General features: G+C 31.3%; 1 protein-coding gene and 1 long non-coding RNA gene across 2 annotated transcripts in view; one reads left to right on the top strand and one right to left on the bottom strand.

Moving 5' to 3' along the window:
- Positions 1 to 16,770, top strand: part of ds (dachsous cadherin-related 1) — a 555,958-nt gene that overhangs the window by 505,432 nt on the left and 33,756 nt on the right. The window contains exons 5-8 of the mRNA XM_076398269.1: positions 9,783 to 9,958; positions 10,024 to 10,434; positions 12,067 to 12,262; positions 12,462 to 12,698. Coding sequence (XP_076254384.1) covers positions 9,783 to 9,958; positions 10,024 to 10,434; positions 12,067 to 12,262; positions 12,462 to 12,698 — 1,020 coding nt within the window. The remainder of the gene's footprint in view (positions 1 to 9,782; positions 9,959 to 10,023; positions 10,435 to 12,066; positions 12,263 to 12,461; positions 12,699 to 16,770) is intronic.
- Positions 405 to 831, bottom strand: LOC143192752 (uncharacterized). Its single transcript, XR_013004873.1, has 2 exons — positions 705 to 831; positions 405 to 645 (listed from the first exon to the last, which is right to left on the bottom strand). It is a non-coding gene; the product is annotated as an uncharacterized LOC143192752 (long non-coding RNA).

Below are 16,770 nucleotides of genomic sequence, written 5' to 3'. Positions count from 1 at the left end.
TAACATTTTATCAGGAATATCCTTCAAATTTGCTTTGGCGCATACTTTGGATAATACATAAAAAATGCTAAAGATAGCTTCAACTACATATGAATTGAAAGAAGTTTTTGGTACCGTGAGACAACATTTGTCATGCTGGCGAGCTTTAATAACTTCTGTAGCTGTATCGCCTTTCCGATACCAAGTTTTTGCCCTACAACATTCACATTTAATTACCTTTAATAACTTTCTTGCAAGGAAACTTTCGGATATATATGTTCTAATATTCCTTTCTATTTTATTTTTTTATATGTGTAGGAACTGTTATGGAAGGCATGGACGATAATGAGAAGGCTGTTGTAGATTGGTTGGCACTTACCACTTCGCTTGTAAAAAAAATTCGTAAATTATCCATACCTCCTACTGACACATCCTCTTCACAGTTGGTTCCTGGTGATCTTTGAGACAAAAAATTGTTGATAATGAGGTTTTTGAGTGCCGAGACCAAATGGTCAGGTGTCGGGGAAACTTCTCTAATCTTGTAGCTTTTAATATTTCCAAAAAAAAATCCAAATTACCCTGCTGTAATGGTCTCGCTGGCCTGCAGATGGTTTGGCCCCTGACTGCTCAAAGTTGAGGGTACATGTTCCTCTATTTCTATATGATCTATATAGACACATATAATTTTTGTATCGAGTATCTGTTCCGAAAAAAATTATACTTACTTTTTAGGCTATTTAAATTGCAACTGGAAACTGCATCTTTGTTAAGCAGTGGTCTACCACATTTGGGTCTATAATATTCTGGTCTACAATACAAAGAGCAAATCCTTAAATACATATATAAATACTGTTGAGGGAGGACCTTAAGTTTGTCATTGTTTACCTTATCAAGTCATTTCTAGCTTAAAGCAGAACTCTTAGGAAAACGATGCATTCTGTTAGAACCACAAAACATTGTAATATTAAAACATTGACATAAACATTAAAAGATTTAAATTGAGTCTTTATGTTTTGTGGTCGGTTCTAACTTCGTTCACTTCACAAACGCTACACACTATATTTTATGGCACTTATAATTCAAACCGAAAGAAATAAATTTGTAATCTTTTTATGTAAATAAATGTAAGCAAAATAATAAGTTAACGTTATATATTTCAATGTTTTGTGATGCAGTCAAACTCAGGCCTAACTAAAAATAGAACGTAAAATTATTCATTTACAGGTATAAAGAAAATAAATAAAGATGATGTCATGTTCTAGATGACGGAAAGTGTGATATATAACAATAATTGTATATTTAATGACATTTTCTGAAGAATAACCCTCCACTCGATGTAATATCTTAATTTCGTAAACTTTGGCGAAATATTCCTTGATGAGCCGTAAAAAACGAGCAGTCGTTAACTTCTTAATTGTTTAATAGATTTAGTAAATGGTTATTTATCACGGAACATTTGTTTATGTCTAGATTAATGGAGGTACACTCTTAGGTTTTACGTTTCGGTAATCTTAAAATATTTAAGTGTTTATACAACGCAGTGTTTCGTATTTGGCGTATTTAATTTTATGTATCGCGCTCATTATCAGTCGGGACGGTTCTGGTATTAAAATTTAAACATCAGGTGACCAGTTGCTTCGATAAAAACCATATTTATATGTTTGAGAATTTCTCGATATAAAATTTACTGAAACGTATAATTCAGTATTGATATATTACACATATTTAGAGGCTTATAATGGTAATAGTTAAATGACTTTCTATTACTTAATTAAAATTTTTCTATCTTCATTATACTTAGAACACTATTTAACCAGGCTACAGAGTCTATGTTCCATGGAGTCATATTATATATATTCACCAAGCTTCGGACTGGCACTGGATCCAGTTGAGATATAAAACAACAGGCAATCTGTGAGTTGTCATTACTTTGGTCTTTTTTTCATTGACTCTCAAGGATCTCTTAACTATATCATGAAGAATGCTAAAGCCTTAAGATCTGTAGCATCATAACGTAGCATCATAACACTGAATATCATCCATATCTATTTATAATTTTTTAATTAATTTAATTTTAAAATTATTTAATTTTTTTAAATTAAAATCGGTTCGAAATGTTAACTGAAAAATACCATTATTCTTGTTCAAGAAATATAAGAATGTTAAGTATTAAAGCAATGTAATAACTATAGGAAAATTTTGAAAATATCAATGCTATGCTAGAAATTTTTAATAAATTTGACGTTTGCCAACGATGGGCTACATTTATTCTGGCCTCATCTATCTGAATGATCACCAGATAGTTTTATACGGATAATTCTCTTCCACTCGAAAGTTCGATCTCCTCACAGAAGTCTGCAGATCATTACATCACAAATGATTTTATTTTAACGAATTAAAGGAGCAACTTATCAAGAGATTTCTTTTATTTTTTTGGTTCGGCGTGACGTTTGATGAAACCTGACTTGAATTGTATTAAACGTCCAATAAAATACGAGTCGAAATAATAAAGAATGGCGGCTCGATGGCACGGATATTGGGCGTAAAGGAAACGCGCCGGCCCCGAGGACAAAAGGCCAGAAAAAAAATACAAGAAATTTGCAAATAGCCACGACAGAAAAGGGCCCCCTAATTAAATATAATAAGAGCGGCAATAAATAGTTTCGGATTTCTGAGGCCCTTATTAGCATTTAGGCAGAGGAGTCGCGTTTTGTGATTGTGACAGAATAAACAAAGGAGCGAGCTACGTGAAAGAGGCAATTATTTTGGAGGGATGCATGTGCCACGGCTTTTGAATCGGAAAAAAACGACATTTTGGGAGTATGCTAACCGAAAAATATGGCCATTGTGTTCAGGATTTACTCGGCTGTCAGCCGAACTGGTCGGCTATTCAAATTGGAACAGGGAACACGAAAAGGCTTAAATTTCGCGGACCATGGGAATGGCGAGGACAGCGAACCACTCTCGGTGATACGACTTGACAATGTGATGAAGAAGATGAACCGATAGGCCGCGATACTTTCCACGCCAACTAATACACAGCAGGAATAATCTTCTTTTTTAATTCATCTTTCATTTTCTATACTTATTTTAATTGAAAACAATTTAAAAATTAATTAACGCACTATTTACAAATTTATGATATGAACTAGTGTTGGGAACTATCTACTGAAATTGGCTATCGACTGTTTAGTAATTAACTACTTTTTACTATAGATTGTTTCAGTCGTATTTTTTGTTCGACTGATTTTACTACTTTTTTCCAGCGACTGTTTTCAGTCGCTATTTTCGGTCCGACTCATTTTGTTACTATTTACTATCGACTGTTCCAGTCGTGTACTTTTAGTTACTATTTTTGGTTCTACTAGTTTCATTCGACTGATTTATATGTACTATATGTAGTTTTATGATTTTTTTTTGGTACATTGCTTGTAAATAACAATATATAATTTTTCAAGATTGTTAATGTAATAGGGTAAAATTGGGAGTGATAAATAGTAAAATATTTTGACTATTTTTACGACAACAATAGATAATATTTCGATTACTCTCTCGATTTTTGTTAAAAATATCTCCGTTCAATTATATCATTTCATTCAGATCATTTTTAATTATGTCATGGATTAGCTTTTTTATATGATTATGTATATGTTTAATTTTTATATAGTATATTGTATTGTCTATATTTATTATAGTATATTATTTAAAAATAGCAATTAACATATTAAAATACAATAAAACATTTGTGGGGTATTATTCCATTCCATAGAAAAATTCCCTTTTTACAGATCCACAGAACATTTAAATAAAAAAGTAATTCTACTTTGTTTAAAATTTAATTATAAATTGCATGTTATGTATAATTATAACAGTATTCAGTAATTATTTTCTTCCTTTTTTTTAAGTTAGTATGTGAAGGAATATGTACATCTCCGTCCCGCTTATACTACAGTTGGAATATATATATATATATATATATATATATATATATATATATATATATATATATATATATATATATATTAGCTATAATTAAAGTTAAATTATAGACAAACTATCAATATTCAATATTACTTCCAATAATAAAGATAAACTTAATAAATATACATTACTATAATAAAATAGTGGAATATATTAATATTTTCAAATAGCAAACAAAACATCTATTCTTAACTACAAAAACAGATGAATACAATCGGTATGGTTCTCAAGTTATGACGTGACCAAGGATAGACCATTAATGGACTTGGAAAAGCGAGAGCATTATTTATATTAACGTTTGGCATAAACAACACTAAATCACTAAAATATGATAAATTAAATGTCTCCTTAATTAACTAGTAACTCCTAATGACTAATCGACACCTTTTTTGCATACTATCACACAATGTAACCGTCACATTCAGAAAAAATTATCTTAATTAAATAAAAATGTAATCTGCAGGTGTGAAGTGAATATATCACTTAACACCTGCCACTTACCACATTACAATCACACATTATTCAAGGATTCTTAATAGAGTTATCAAACGATTCTCCGAATATTAATAATGCTTGTCGGAAGAAAGGATATTATTGAATATAAAAACCCGATATAATTCGAGTAGAATTCCCGGAATAATTTCAGCTGCCTAATTAGTAACAAATTGATTGTTTTTAATAAGTAATCATATTAAGGTTTCCTAGAAAATCAATTTGACCAATGAAAAAGTCCCGTTTGATTTAAATTATTCCCAGAACAGTGTATCTAAATTTAAATAAGAATTCGATCACCCACCAATTTTATACGAATATGTTTGGACTAAAATATGGTTGTCCAAAACGCCACCTACCGAGTCAGAAACATTTTCTACAGGGAGTAGCATGACTTTTGACTACACACAAATTTCCGGTAAGTTCTTATTACTGATTTTACACTTTAACGTTATAAAATATAATACTGTTATGGTGCTACGGGAACAATTTTAATGGGGACCGGATAAATATTTAGTTGTATTCCACTAGATCGTATTGAGAATTAATTTATTGTTTGATTTGATATCACGCAACACAATAAATATAGAAACGAGAGAAAAATAGAAATAAAGTTTTAGTTCGTCCACCTACGTAGGTTATGTAAATTAATGTTTGCAGTCAATTATAATTCCTTCTGCAGATGTACGCGGTGGGTTTCGAACAAGATGGGAATTCCTGTGATATTGCTGTATTAAGGTATTAGTTAAAACACGAACATATATGATGGGGTCTTTATTCTAATTGAGAATGTTTTATTCAAAAAATACTTCCTTTATGTATAGACATTCATTGATAAAAATCTTCATTAAACGTCCATATTGTACTCACCTGGTGTTGCTATCGGTAGTCTATGTATTCAAGAGATTATATCTTAGATAATTTCCTGTCACTCTCAATTCTGCCGATGGAACATCATTAAGAATTGGACAAATAAGCGAAAATCGTGTTAAGTTGCCTATAATAAATTTTTGTTGCAATTTATATAGATATTGATTGTAAGTAAATACAGCAAACTCACATAAATTATTGAAAGATTAAAGCATACTTGGACACTAGTGGGAATAAATAATTAGAACCTTGATGAACAAGAAAACCTGGAATACAATTATTCATTTTTATGCTTATTAAGAATAAAATTCAACATTTAACAATGAAGAAGCAATTTTTGCTTTCAATTTCTGAATGTACATTAATTAGAGCGAAAAAACTACATCTAACGCAGACAGTACTAAAAAACAGGGCATTTTGTTAAAACCTCTCTTATTAACATGATACAAAATGTTCACAAATAAAAGATCTTAATGTCAAATATTTAAATAAAAAGCAACCTTGATAATAATTGAAGATAGATAAGACTTGAAGATATTTTTTTGATATTTTGCCTTAAGAAAACTGGGATAGAGATTATAACATAAGTATGTTATTGATGTATGCGAACAATTTTAGTTTGAAATCTCATTTTAAGTTTTAAAATGGCATTTAAATTGATATTTTGGAATCCGATAAGTGGGTCATATTACTATCTAAAATGGGTCTTAATGTGACTCAGTGCGTTAAAGTATCAAAAGTACGTAGATACTACAATAGTTGAAGCAATTAGCAGCAAATCTATTTTAAGTTATCAAAATGTATAAAATACGTTCCGTAATTTCACAAATTACTAACCTAAAATTGATTGATATTGACAAGATTTTGATATATCAAATAGAAACCATCTTATTTTGACATTTACATACAGTGATGAATGCTTATTTACATAAGTATTAACATGGTGAACAGTGTACCGATTATCATGTTAATTTTTTCTTTCGAATCCACAAAAGACACTTAGATGACAAACCTATCTGCTTTCTGGATAGTATTCAGACTCTGCTACAAATACAACACAAAATGGGACTCTCAAGGAAATTTCTATAATTACTTATTCTGTAAAGGCAATATTTTGCTGTTAATCCATTTGATTCGTCCTACGAATCTACCGCGCAGACTCGACGTGACATACGGTGGTTCAGGTGTTAACTGAAATAACGTTTTATTCGCCACAGAATCTCCACAGATTTCATAGAAGTCCAATCTAAACCAAAAATCAATTTTTCAGGCATATACATAAAGAATAAGACATATAATATATAATATATAAGAAAAAGAAGAGAATAAAGCAATACATATATTATATAATAAAAATATATTAATAAAATATTTAGAAAATTCTAGTGTTATAAAATAACAAAAAATTGAACCGACTTCAAAAAATAAATAAGGAACTCACTAAAAATTAAAAAATATTCAAACTTAGATTTTGAATACAAAAAAAAACATTTCAAAATAAAATATGTACTTAATAATCTTTGTAATAACTAAATAAAAGTAAACAAAACCCTTATTTAACCTAGCTACTACACGTATATTATATTTTACTATATACACAAAATTTAGCTTATTGCCTAACTAACCCTATTTATTTATTTTCAATATTATTTTAACTACTACCAATTGACTACATTGATGTCGGTGCCGAACCCAAATAGTTATATTAATTTAGATGTCTTTTTTTGGTAATTTAATTTTTTGTATATTTCACAAAATTATATTATTATTTTTGTATTTTTTGGGCTCGGCACCGACTTCCTAGTGATCAGTTCGTAGTAGTTAAAATAACATTATAAATAGATAAACAGGTTTAGGCAGGTATTAAGCTAAATTATATCTATATAGTAGAATATAAAATACGCGTAGTATTCCTTTTTCGAAGTCGGTTAAAAATAAATATAAATCTGATCGACAAAAAAATATAAATATATGAGAATGGGTACCGCGCTTGCTTACGGTGACCAAAAAGCAAAAACAATGTTATAACAATAGTTATTTAACAAACATATAAGTTACCTTATACAACAGCAGCTATTATTATACTCGATAAATATTGCCTTAAACAACAATGTAGAACATATTTACATTATGAGTCAATTTAAGCCACACAGGTCGACATAAATAGGATGATAAAACGAAATTAAACTGTTCTAATAGCGTCAAATAACAACAACAACTTTATCTCTACGATCGTCAACGGATCGAGGAAACAATTTGTGAGAATAAAACTAGTTCTTTTTTTTCGCGAATAATTAGCATCTTCATCGAGATTTACAAACCAACATTCGGTACAATCGGCTCTAATGCATAATATCCGTTTTATTGCGAAAACTCGTAGACATGCTCGGCAATAAAATAATCTTATTTATGCGATATATGTGGTTTATTTGGCATTTAATTAAACGCCTTTTGTTTGGTCAACGATCACAGGTGTTAAATGCGTCGTGAGTTTTTCTACGTCGCTTTTATTGCCTTTTACCGACTTCAAAAGTCATTTTATTGCAGATAATAGTTTAACAGTTTAGTATCCGTTACATAAAAAGTCGTTTTCAAACTATCTAATTATTTTTGTCTCTTCGGAGATTCTTATTAAATATTAGGTGGACAAATAAATATCTCACGGTCAACTAAAGGAAACTACACAAATTAAGTAATGTAATATAGATCTGTAAAATATAGAAACTTCAAACATTAGCGATTATGTATTAGTATTTTGTATTTTCTTTTATTTTCTTCCATTCAGGATGTGTACTTTAATTAACGAAGTACAATACCTGTCTAACAAAACAAAGCACTTCGAGTAATTATCAATGCTTTAGTCATCCAATCTGTCTAATACTTTGCTCTAAAACATGGCTTTCTTTTATTATTCTCTTAGAACTATTATTATAAGTATATAATATGATTTCCGTTATACAATATAACTCTACTGGCATGTAGAAGATCGCTTCAGTAAGTGATCTGCTGTAGAAACTTATAATTTCAATCATATTCTAGATACTATTCTAGCTTATTCTAAACTATATCCTAACTTATTCTAAGGACTACTCTAACTTATTCTGTGTCTATTAATCATTTCGTATAGTAGTTTATGTTTGAGCCTACGCACTTCACTGTCATCGCGAACATTTAACCGTTTCGTGAGTACATTGGGATGCACTAACAGTCTTTCAGAGTACTTTACACTAATACTTAGAATTACACTCGTTATTGGTTCTAAGGGGATATCGCGGTGAATTAGTTTGTTGGAGACGTAATACGAGGCATCGACGATGACTCCAAAAACTTTATTCTGGGGCCTCTGGAGGATATCTATGTTAGATTGATAGTAGTGCCCCACACTTCAATACCATAGATCCAAAGATAAGGGAATTTAGATTTAGATTCAGGCCCTGTCAGCCAATACATTTGATTTATTTTAAGCCCAAGCTGCTTGCGTTTTGTCACTATATGTTTTTCCATGTGAATCGTCTATACGACATAACGTCTATACGTCTACGACATGTTCTACCAAGGGCGAATGTCATATATGTAGATCAATTCATTTCAATTTAACATGCAATCCAGTGTCCGCCCCTTGTCGAAGGCTTGAGATAAATCGAGAAATGCAGCGGAGAAATCTTTTATCATTTAGGTTTTTATTAATTTTGTTGACTGATCTATGTATTTGTTCTGTTGTTCCGTGTTTATTATAGAAGTTAAATTGATAGTCTGGAATAATGTTTCTCTCTTCCATGATTATTTTGAGTCTTTTAATAAAACATGGAATAAGGTTACTTACTCGTAAATCACAGCAAGTTAGAAGCAATACAATTATTGGGTAATACTCAGGTAATCAAAATATTTAAGCGAACCAAAAGAGTGTATAATTTATATGTATTTATTAGTTGTCTTGTTTCTGTATTGATGCAGATACAACAGAACAACAGTGCTATATTAATTTGTAAGTTGTAGGTTCGTACTAAGCATTTCTAATGCTTAGAAAGATGTGATAAAAAAATACGCTTGAATCAAACCACACTAAATCAATATATACTCTGAAAAATAATTAAAATCTCTTAAGGAAATCTTGATGATCAATTTATTTAAAAAGTGTTAAATCAGAACCATAAAAAAGTGTAAAAAATGGTCATTAGCATTAGTGAATATGATTATTATCATTAACAGCAAGGTTTCAGTCAAGAAAAAATTACCAATTAACACAATTAATCACTTAAATCACACAAAAGCAACATTTATAATGTAAATATATATTACTAAAAACTTTTTATTAATATCTGTTATTTTTAATACTACTTCTCAGTTAATAAAATCAGTGTGAGTGGTGTAAAATATCATAAAGTATTCTTACAGCTAAATCAATATATATAAAATATCCAGACTAAATCTCTTATTATTTTTTAATATTTGTGTTACAGGCAGAAGCACTGTTCGATATTCTATATATTCCGGAGATCCAGATGGACTATTTAGAATCGATCCAGTCACTGGCACTATTAAGGTTTCCGGAGTTTTGGACCATGAGTCCAGATCGACGGTTTTGCTCAATATTCAGGCAACCAGCGGCAATCCACCAGTTTATGGTCACACTCAGGTATGTATTTTGTTGCTTAAATACGTTTACAAATTTAATTAAAGCTATAATATCAACAATTTTAGGTTAACATTGATATTGATGACGTTAACGATAACACTCCAGAGTTTGAATCGCCTACAGTACATATATCAGTACCCGAAAATGCAGAAATTGGGGTTCCTCTATATGCAGCTCACGCCACTGATAAAGATAGTGGCTCCAATGGTGTCATCCGATATAAACTAGTCAATACTGGATCAGATTTGTTCAAAATCGATTCGAAACTCGGTCATCTCACTCTGACCCGTCATCTGGACTATGAGGGCACCCAAAGACATACTCTGGTCATTACTGCTACCGACATGGGTGTACCACCACTGTCAGCAAACCTGACTGTTCTTGTTGAAGTTCAAGATATGAATGATAATCCTCCAGTGTTTGAGAAGAACCAATATAGTTTAAGTGTTGTGGAGTCACTGCCAATTAATTCCCACGTAAGTTTCTTCATTATATATGTGACGTGTTATTAGGTGCTTACATGTATTTTGATCAGCGATATATTTTGATAAAAATGCGAAGAATACATTTTAAACAACCTCATTTAAATGTCGATTGTTTCGACATTTCTCTATATAGAGTAACAGTTTTCCATGTAGTATTACGGAATTATGCAATGTATAGCAACCCTAATCATGGGAAGCTTAAAATTGCATTTTCGGCTTTCATTACTTTTGTTATTCGATATTTTGTTGTGCTGATGCTGCTCGGTCATATCCCAGCTGTCAATTTGAGCTTAAATGACTTAAAATTTTGATGTCAATGCCAAAAAACAGCCAGAGAACCAAAAAATTTCAAACACAATAAATTATTGCACAAAAACCCATCTTGCAGATTTTCGGATAGTTTAACAGTTAATGGATAAATTGTCCCCAGATATTTACACACAATTAGAACATCGCTATCCATAGCATTACTAACTGTTAGTGAGAAACAAACGTATTATGAAATGATTAAAAATGTTAGAAACATTTCAACTTAGCACTGTGAAAATTTCTAAATGAAAAAGAATGCCCGAAATATACAATAAAAGTTCTAAGAAAATCTCAAAACATATTTAGAGATCAGTCTATATAATGATTTTTAATATGTGTGATAACTAGGAGATTGTAGTAAATTATGCTAATTCCTAATAATATGTATTCTTAATATGTTATCTAGTGAATTTCCTTCGAGAAATGATGAATATTTACATATAATTTCTAAGCACAATTGTTTGCAACACTGGGAGCCGATATATTTAGCCTATAAAATGCTAATTCTTGGAAATAAATTCCGAACGATCAAAATATATCAAGCGATATCTCGAACGATTAAGAAATATTTATTTCTTGAAACCAACATGGTTTCATAGACACTGAAGCATAAAGGCTACATCAACATCAACATCAACGAGAGTAAGTTGTTTATTTTGAGAATGTACGACTTTTTTCACTGATCTGATAGCTTATTAAAAAGGCCTCCCGTAATTCAACAGGATCATGCAGCATGGCGTATGGCCAGAAAGTTTTCAACGTTTGAAAAGAGCTTTCAGAAGATTATTAACTATCGCCAAATCTCCAATGTGGTTACATAATGCGTACCAACTCAGTATATTGCCCAAAGCCTAAAAAAAGTATATTGTGCGTTCACATCTGCTACAACCTCAACTTAAAATGAAATGATCATGACTTAAAGTTTTCCTGTGCAAACAGTAGGATCAGCAAAATTGACTAAAACTGTTACTCTAGATGTTTATCAACTACAATTTAACAGTAACAAACGAAAAGTCGTCCTCAAAGAAAACAGTCGGCCACACGTTGCAAAAATTATCAAAAATACGCCGTTGCAGCATGGCTTAATTAGCACACAGCTTAATTCCTTCGACTATCGTTCCTTCGACACGATATCGACATTTTACCAAAAAGATGGAAAAAATCCCATAAAATGTTTAGATTAATATATTTTATACCAATTTTCCCCCATAAATACCGTTTTGAAGTGAAAAAAATATGATCAGAATACATGCAATCGCCTAAACCTATGTGTGAATACGTTAATGTTAACTCTCATTCAATTCCATTTTGTAGATCGTCCAATTTACTGCCGTCGACGCTGATACAGGCAACAATGCGCGAATAACTTATCGCCTGGTATCATCAAATTATTCGCAGGAATCTTATGAACAAATATTTGGGATATTTCCGAATAGCGGCTGGCTTTATCTTAAAGGAAATTTAGACAGGGAAACAAAAGACCATTATAACCTGGTCGTAGCCGCTAAAGGTAACTTAACTTTCCAAAAATCTACCCGTAATGCAACAATTTAATTTACACAATGTATCGTAAATTCGATAGTGACGAATTGCCGGTTAAATTACAATAGTTTCGTTGTTTTCTTGTTGCATCCACGGTTAGCGAGAGACATTCTCTATGAAAACATTTTTGTGACTTTAATTTAACTTTGATCGTCGTGATGTTTCAGATAACGGACTTCCTCCGCTGACTGCCACGTCACAAGTAACCGTAGAGGTGGTAGACGTCAACGATAATGATCCAATATTTGTCGAGGAAAGTTATTCGTTTAAGATCGAGGAGAATCTTCCTCGCGGAACATTTGTTGGAAAAATCGAAGCAACGGACGCCGATATTGGAATAAATGCTGCTATAAAATACAGTCTGATACCTGGAAATAGTAGTTTCCAAATAAACGCCATTACTGGTAAGTACATTTGACAATTATTTATATTATAATCTATATATTTATAAATATAAACATAAATTCCTTAATTTCCTAAGAAATATATCAATATAGATATCATTATCACCGTCGAATTTTGTGCATTAAACACATTCCAACAAAAATTTAACATTAGCTTTTCAGTGAAATTAAGGAACAATATCATGTTTCCTTCTTTAATTACATCAATATAGCAACGTACTAAGTATACCTATAAAATATCTTACGTAAATATCGAGCCTGATGAAACCCTCAAGCAAAATGCATCTTTATACATCAGGGTACTCTTCGTCAGGAGTGATATTATACTTTCTTGGTGTACTTCTCTGATTTGTATACTTTATTCGTGCTTTCAAAAGAGGCTTCACCTTAAGCGCTTAAGCTTCAAACATTGCAACATTGCAACATTGTTTTGTGATGTGCAACAGCCAGTAATCAATTGACATATCATTATCACCGTCGATTTTTGTGCATTAAAAACATTCTAACAGAAATTTAACATTAGCTTTTCAGTGAAATAAAGGAACAATATCATGTTTCCTTCTTTAATTACATCAATATAGCAACATACTAAATATACCTGTAAAATATCTTATGTAAATATCGAGCTTGATGAAACCTTCAAGCAAAATGCATCTTTATACATCATGGTACTCTTCGTCAGGAGTGATATTATACTTTCTTGATGTACTTCTCTGATTTGTAAACTTTATTCGTGCTTACAAAATAGGCTTCAACTTAAGCGCTTAAGCTTCAAACTTTGCAACATTGCAACATTGTTTTGTGGTATGCAACAGCCAGTAATCAATTGAGATATCATTATCACCGTCGATTTTTGTGCATTAAATACATTCCAACAGAAATTTAACATTCCCTTTTCAGTGAAATAAAGGAACAACATCATGTTTCCTTCTTTAATTACATCAATATAGCAACGTACTAAATATACCTGTAAAATATCTTACGTAAATATCGAGCCTGATGAAACCCTCAAGCAAAATGCATCTTTATACATCATGGTACTCTTCGTCAGGAGTGATATTATACTTTCTTGATGTACTTCTCTGATTTGTAAACTTTATTCGTGCTTACAAAATAGGCTTCAACTTAAGCGCTTAAGCTTCAAACTTTGCAACATTGCAACATTGTTTTGTGGTATGCAACAGCCAGTAATCAATTGAGATATCATTATCACCGTCGAATTTTGTGCATTAAACACATTCCAACAAAAATTTAACATTAGCTTTTCAGTGAAATAAAGGAACAATATCATGTTTCCTTCTTTAATTACATCAATATAGCAACGTACTAAATATACCTGTAAAATATCTTACGTAAATATCGAGCCTGATGAAACCCTCAAGCAAAATGCATCTTTATACATCATGGTACTCTTCGTCAGGAGTGATATTATACTTTCTTGATGTACTTCTCTGATTTGTAAACTTTATTCGTGCTTACAAAATAGGCTTCAACTTAAGCGCTAAAGCTTCAAACTTTGCAACATTGCTTTGTGATGTGCAACAGCCAGTAATCAATTGACATATCATTATCACCGTCGATTTTTGTGCATTAAAAACATTCGAACAGAAATTTAACATTAGCTTTTCAGTGAAATAAAGGAACAATATCATGTTTCCTTCTTTAATTACATCAATATAGCAACATACTAAATATACCTGTAAAATATCTTACGTAAATATCGAGCTTGATGAAACCTTCAAGCAAAATGCATCTTTATACATCATGGTACTCTTCGTCAGGAGTGATATTATACTTTCTTGATGTAGTTCTCTGATTTGTAAACTTTATTCGTGCTTACAAAATAGGCTTCAACTTAAGCGCTTAAGCTTCAAACTTTGCAACATTGCAACATTGTTTTGTGGTATGCAACAGCCAGTAATCAATTGAGATATCATTATCACCGTCGATTTTTGTGCATTAAACACATTCCAACAGAAATTTAACATTCCCTTTTCAGTTAAATAAAGGAACAATATCATGTTTCCTTCTTTAATTACATCAATATAGCAACGTACTAAATATACCTGTAAAATATCTTACGTAAATATCGAGCCTGATGAAACCCTCAAGCAAAATGCATCTTTATACATCAGGGTACTCTTCGTCAGGAGTGATATTATACTTTCTTGATGTACTTCTCTGATTTGTAAACTTTATTCGTGCTTACAAAATAGGCTTCAACTTAAGCGCTTAAGCTTCAAACTTTGCAACATTGCTTTGTGATGTGCAACAGCCAGTAATCAATTGAGATATCATTATCACCGTCGATTTTTGTGCATTAAACACATTCCAACAGAAATTTAACATTCGCTTTTCAGTGAAATAAAGGAACAATATCATGTTTCCTTCTTTAATTACATCAATATAGCAACGTACTAAATATACCTGTAAAATATCTTACGTAAATATCGAGCCTGATGAAACCCTCAAGCAAAATGCATCTTTATACATCAGGATACTCTTTGTCAGGAGTGATATTATACTTTCTTGATGTACTTCTCTGATTTGTATACTTTATTCGTGCTTTCAAAATAGGCTTCAACTTAAGCGCTTAAGCTTCAAACTTTGCAACATTGCTTTGTGATGTGCAACAGCCAGTAATCAATTGAGATATCATTATCACCGTCGATTTTTGTGCATTAAACACATTCCAACAGAAATTTAACATTCCCTTTTCAGTGAAATAAAGGAACAATATCATGTTTCCTTCTTTAATTACATCAATATAGCAACGTACTAAATATACCTGTAAAATATCTTACATAAATATCGAGCTTGATGAAACCTTCAAGCAAAATGCATCTTTATACATCATGGTACTCTTCGTCAGGAGTGATATTATACTTTCTTGATGTACTTCTCTGATTTGTAAACTTTATTCGTGCTTACAAAATAGGCTTCAACTTAAGCGCTTAAGCTTCAAACTTTGCAACATTGCTTTGTGATGTGCAACAGCCAGTAATCAATTGAGATATCATTATCACCGTTGATTTTTGTGCATTAAACACATTCCAACAGAAATTTAACATTCGCTTTTCAGTGAAATAAAGGAACAATATCATGTTTCCTTCTTTAATTACATCAATATAGCAACGTACTAAATATACCTGTAAAATATCTTACGTAAATATCGAGCTTGATGAAACCTTCAAGCAAAATGCATCTTTATACATCATGGTACTCTTCGTCAGGAGTGATATTATACTTTCTTGATGTACTTCTCTGATTTGTAAACTTTATTCGTGCTTACAAAATAGGCTTCAACTTAAGCGCTTAAGCTTCAAACTTTGCAACATTGCTTTGTGATGTGCAACAGCCAGTAATCAATTGAGATATCATTATCACCGTCGATTTTTGTGCATTAAACACATTCCAACAGAAATTTAACATTCCCTTTTCAGTGAAATAAAGGAACAATATCATGTTTCCTTCTTTAATTACATCAATATAGCAACGTACTAAATATACCTGTAAAATATCTTACGTAAATATCGAGCTTGATGAAACCTTCAAGCAAAATGCATCTTTATACATCATGGTACTCTTCGTCAGGAGTGATATTATACTTTCTTGATGTACTTCTCTGATTTGTAAACTTTATTCGTGCTTACAAAATAGGCTTCAACTTAAGCGCTTAAGCTTCAAACTTTGCAACATTGCTTTGTGATGTGCAACAGCCAGTAATCAATTGAGATATCATTATCACCGTCGATTTTTGTGCATTAAACACATTCCAACAGAAATTTAACATTCCCTTTTCAGTGAAATAAAGGAACAATATCATGTTTCCTTCTTTAATTACATCAATATAGCAACGTACTAAATATACCTGTAAAATATCTTACGTAAATATCGAGCTTGATGAAACCTTCAAGCAAAATGCATCTTTATACATCATGGTACTCTTCGTCAGGAGTGATATTATACTTTCTTGATGTACTTCTCTGATTTGTAAACTTTATTCGTGCTTACAAAATAGGCTTCAACTTAAGCGCTTAAGCTTCAAACTTTGCAACATTGCTTTGTGATG

This window comes from Rhynchophorus ferrugineus, unplaced genomic scaffold, assembly GCF_030347505.1.
Source record: "Rhynchophorus ferrugineus isolate W39M unplaced genomic scaffold, kcgeb_rfMv2 rfM3, whole genome shotgun sequence".
NCBI classification, from domain to species: Eukaryota; Metazoa; Arthropoda; class Insecta; order Coleoptera; family Curculionidae; genus Rhynchophorus; species Rhynchophorus ferrugineus.
Note: the sequence above shows the minus strand (reverse complement) of the source record. Positions and strands in the feature narration are given on the sequence as shown.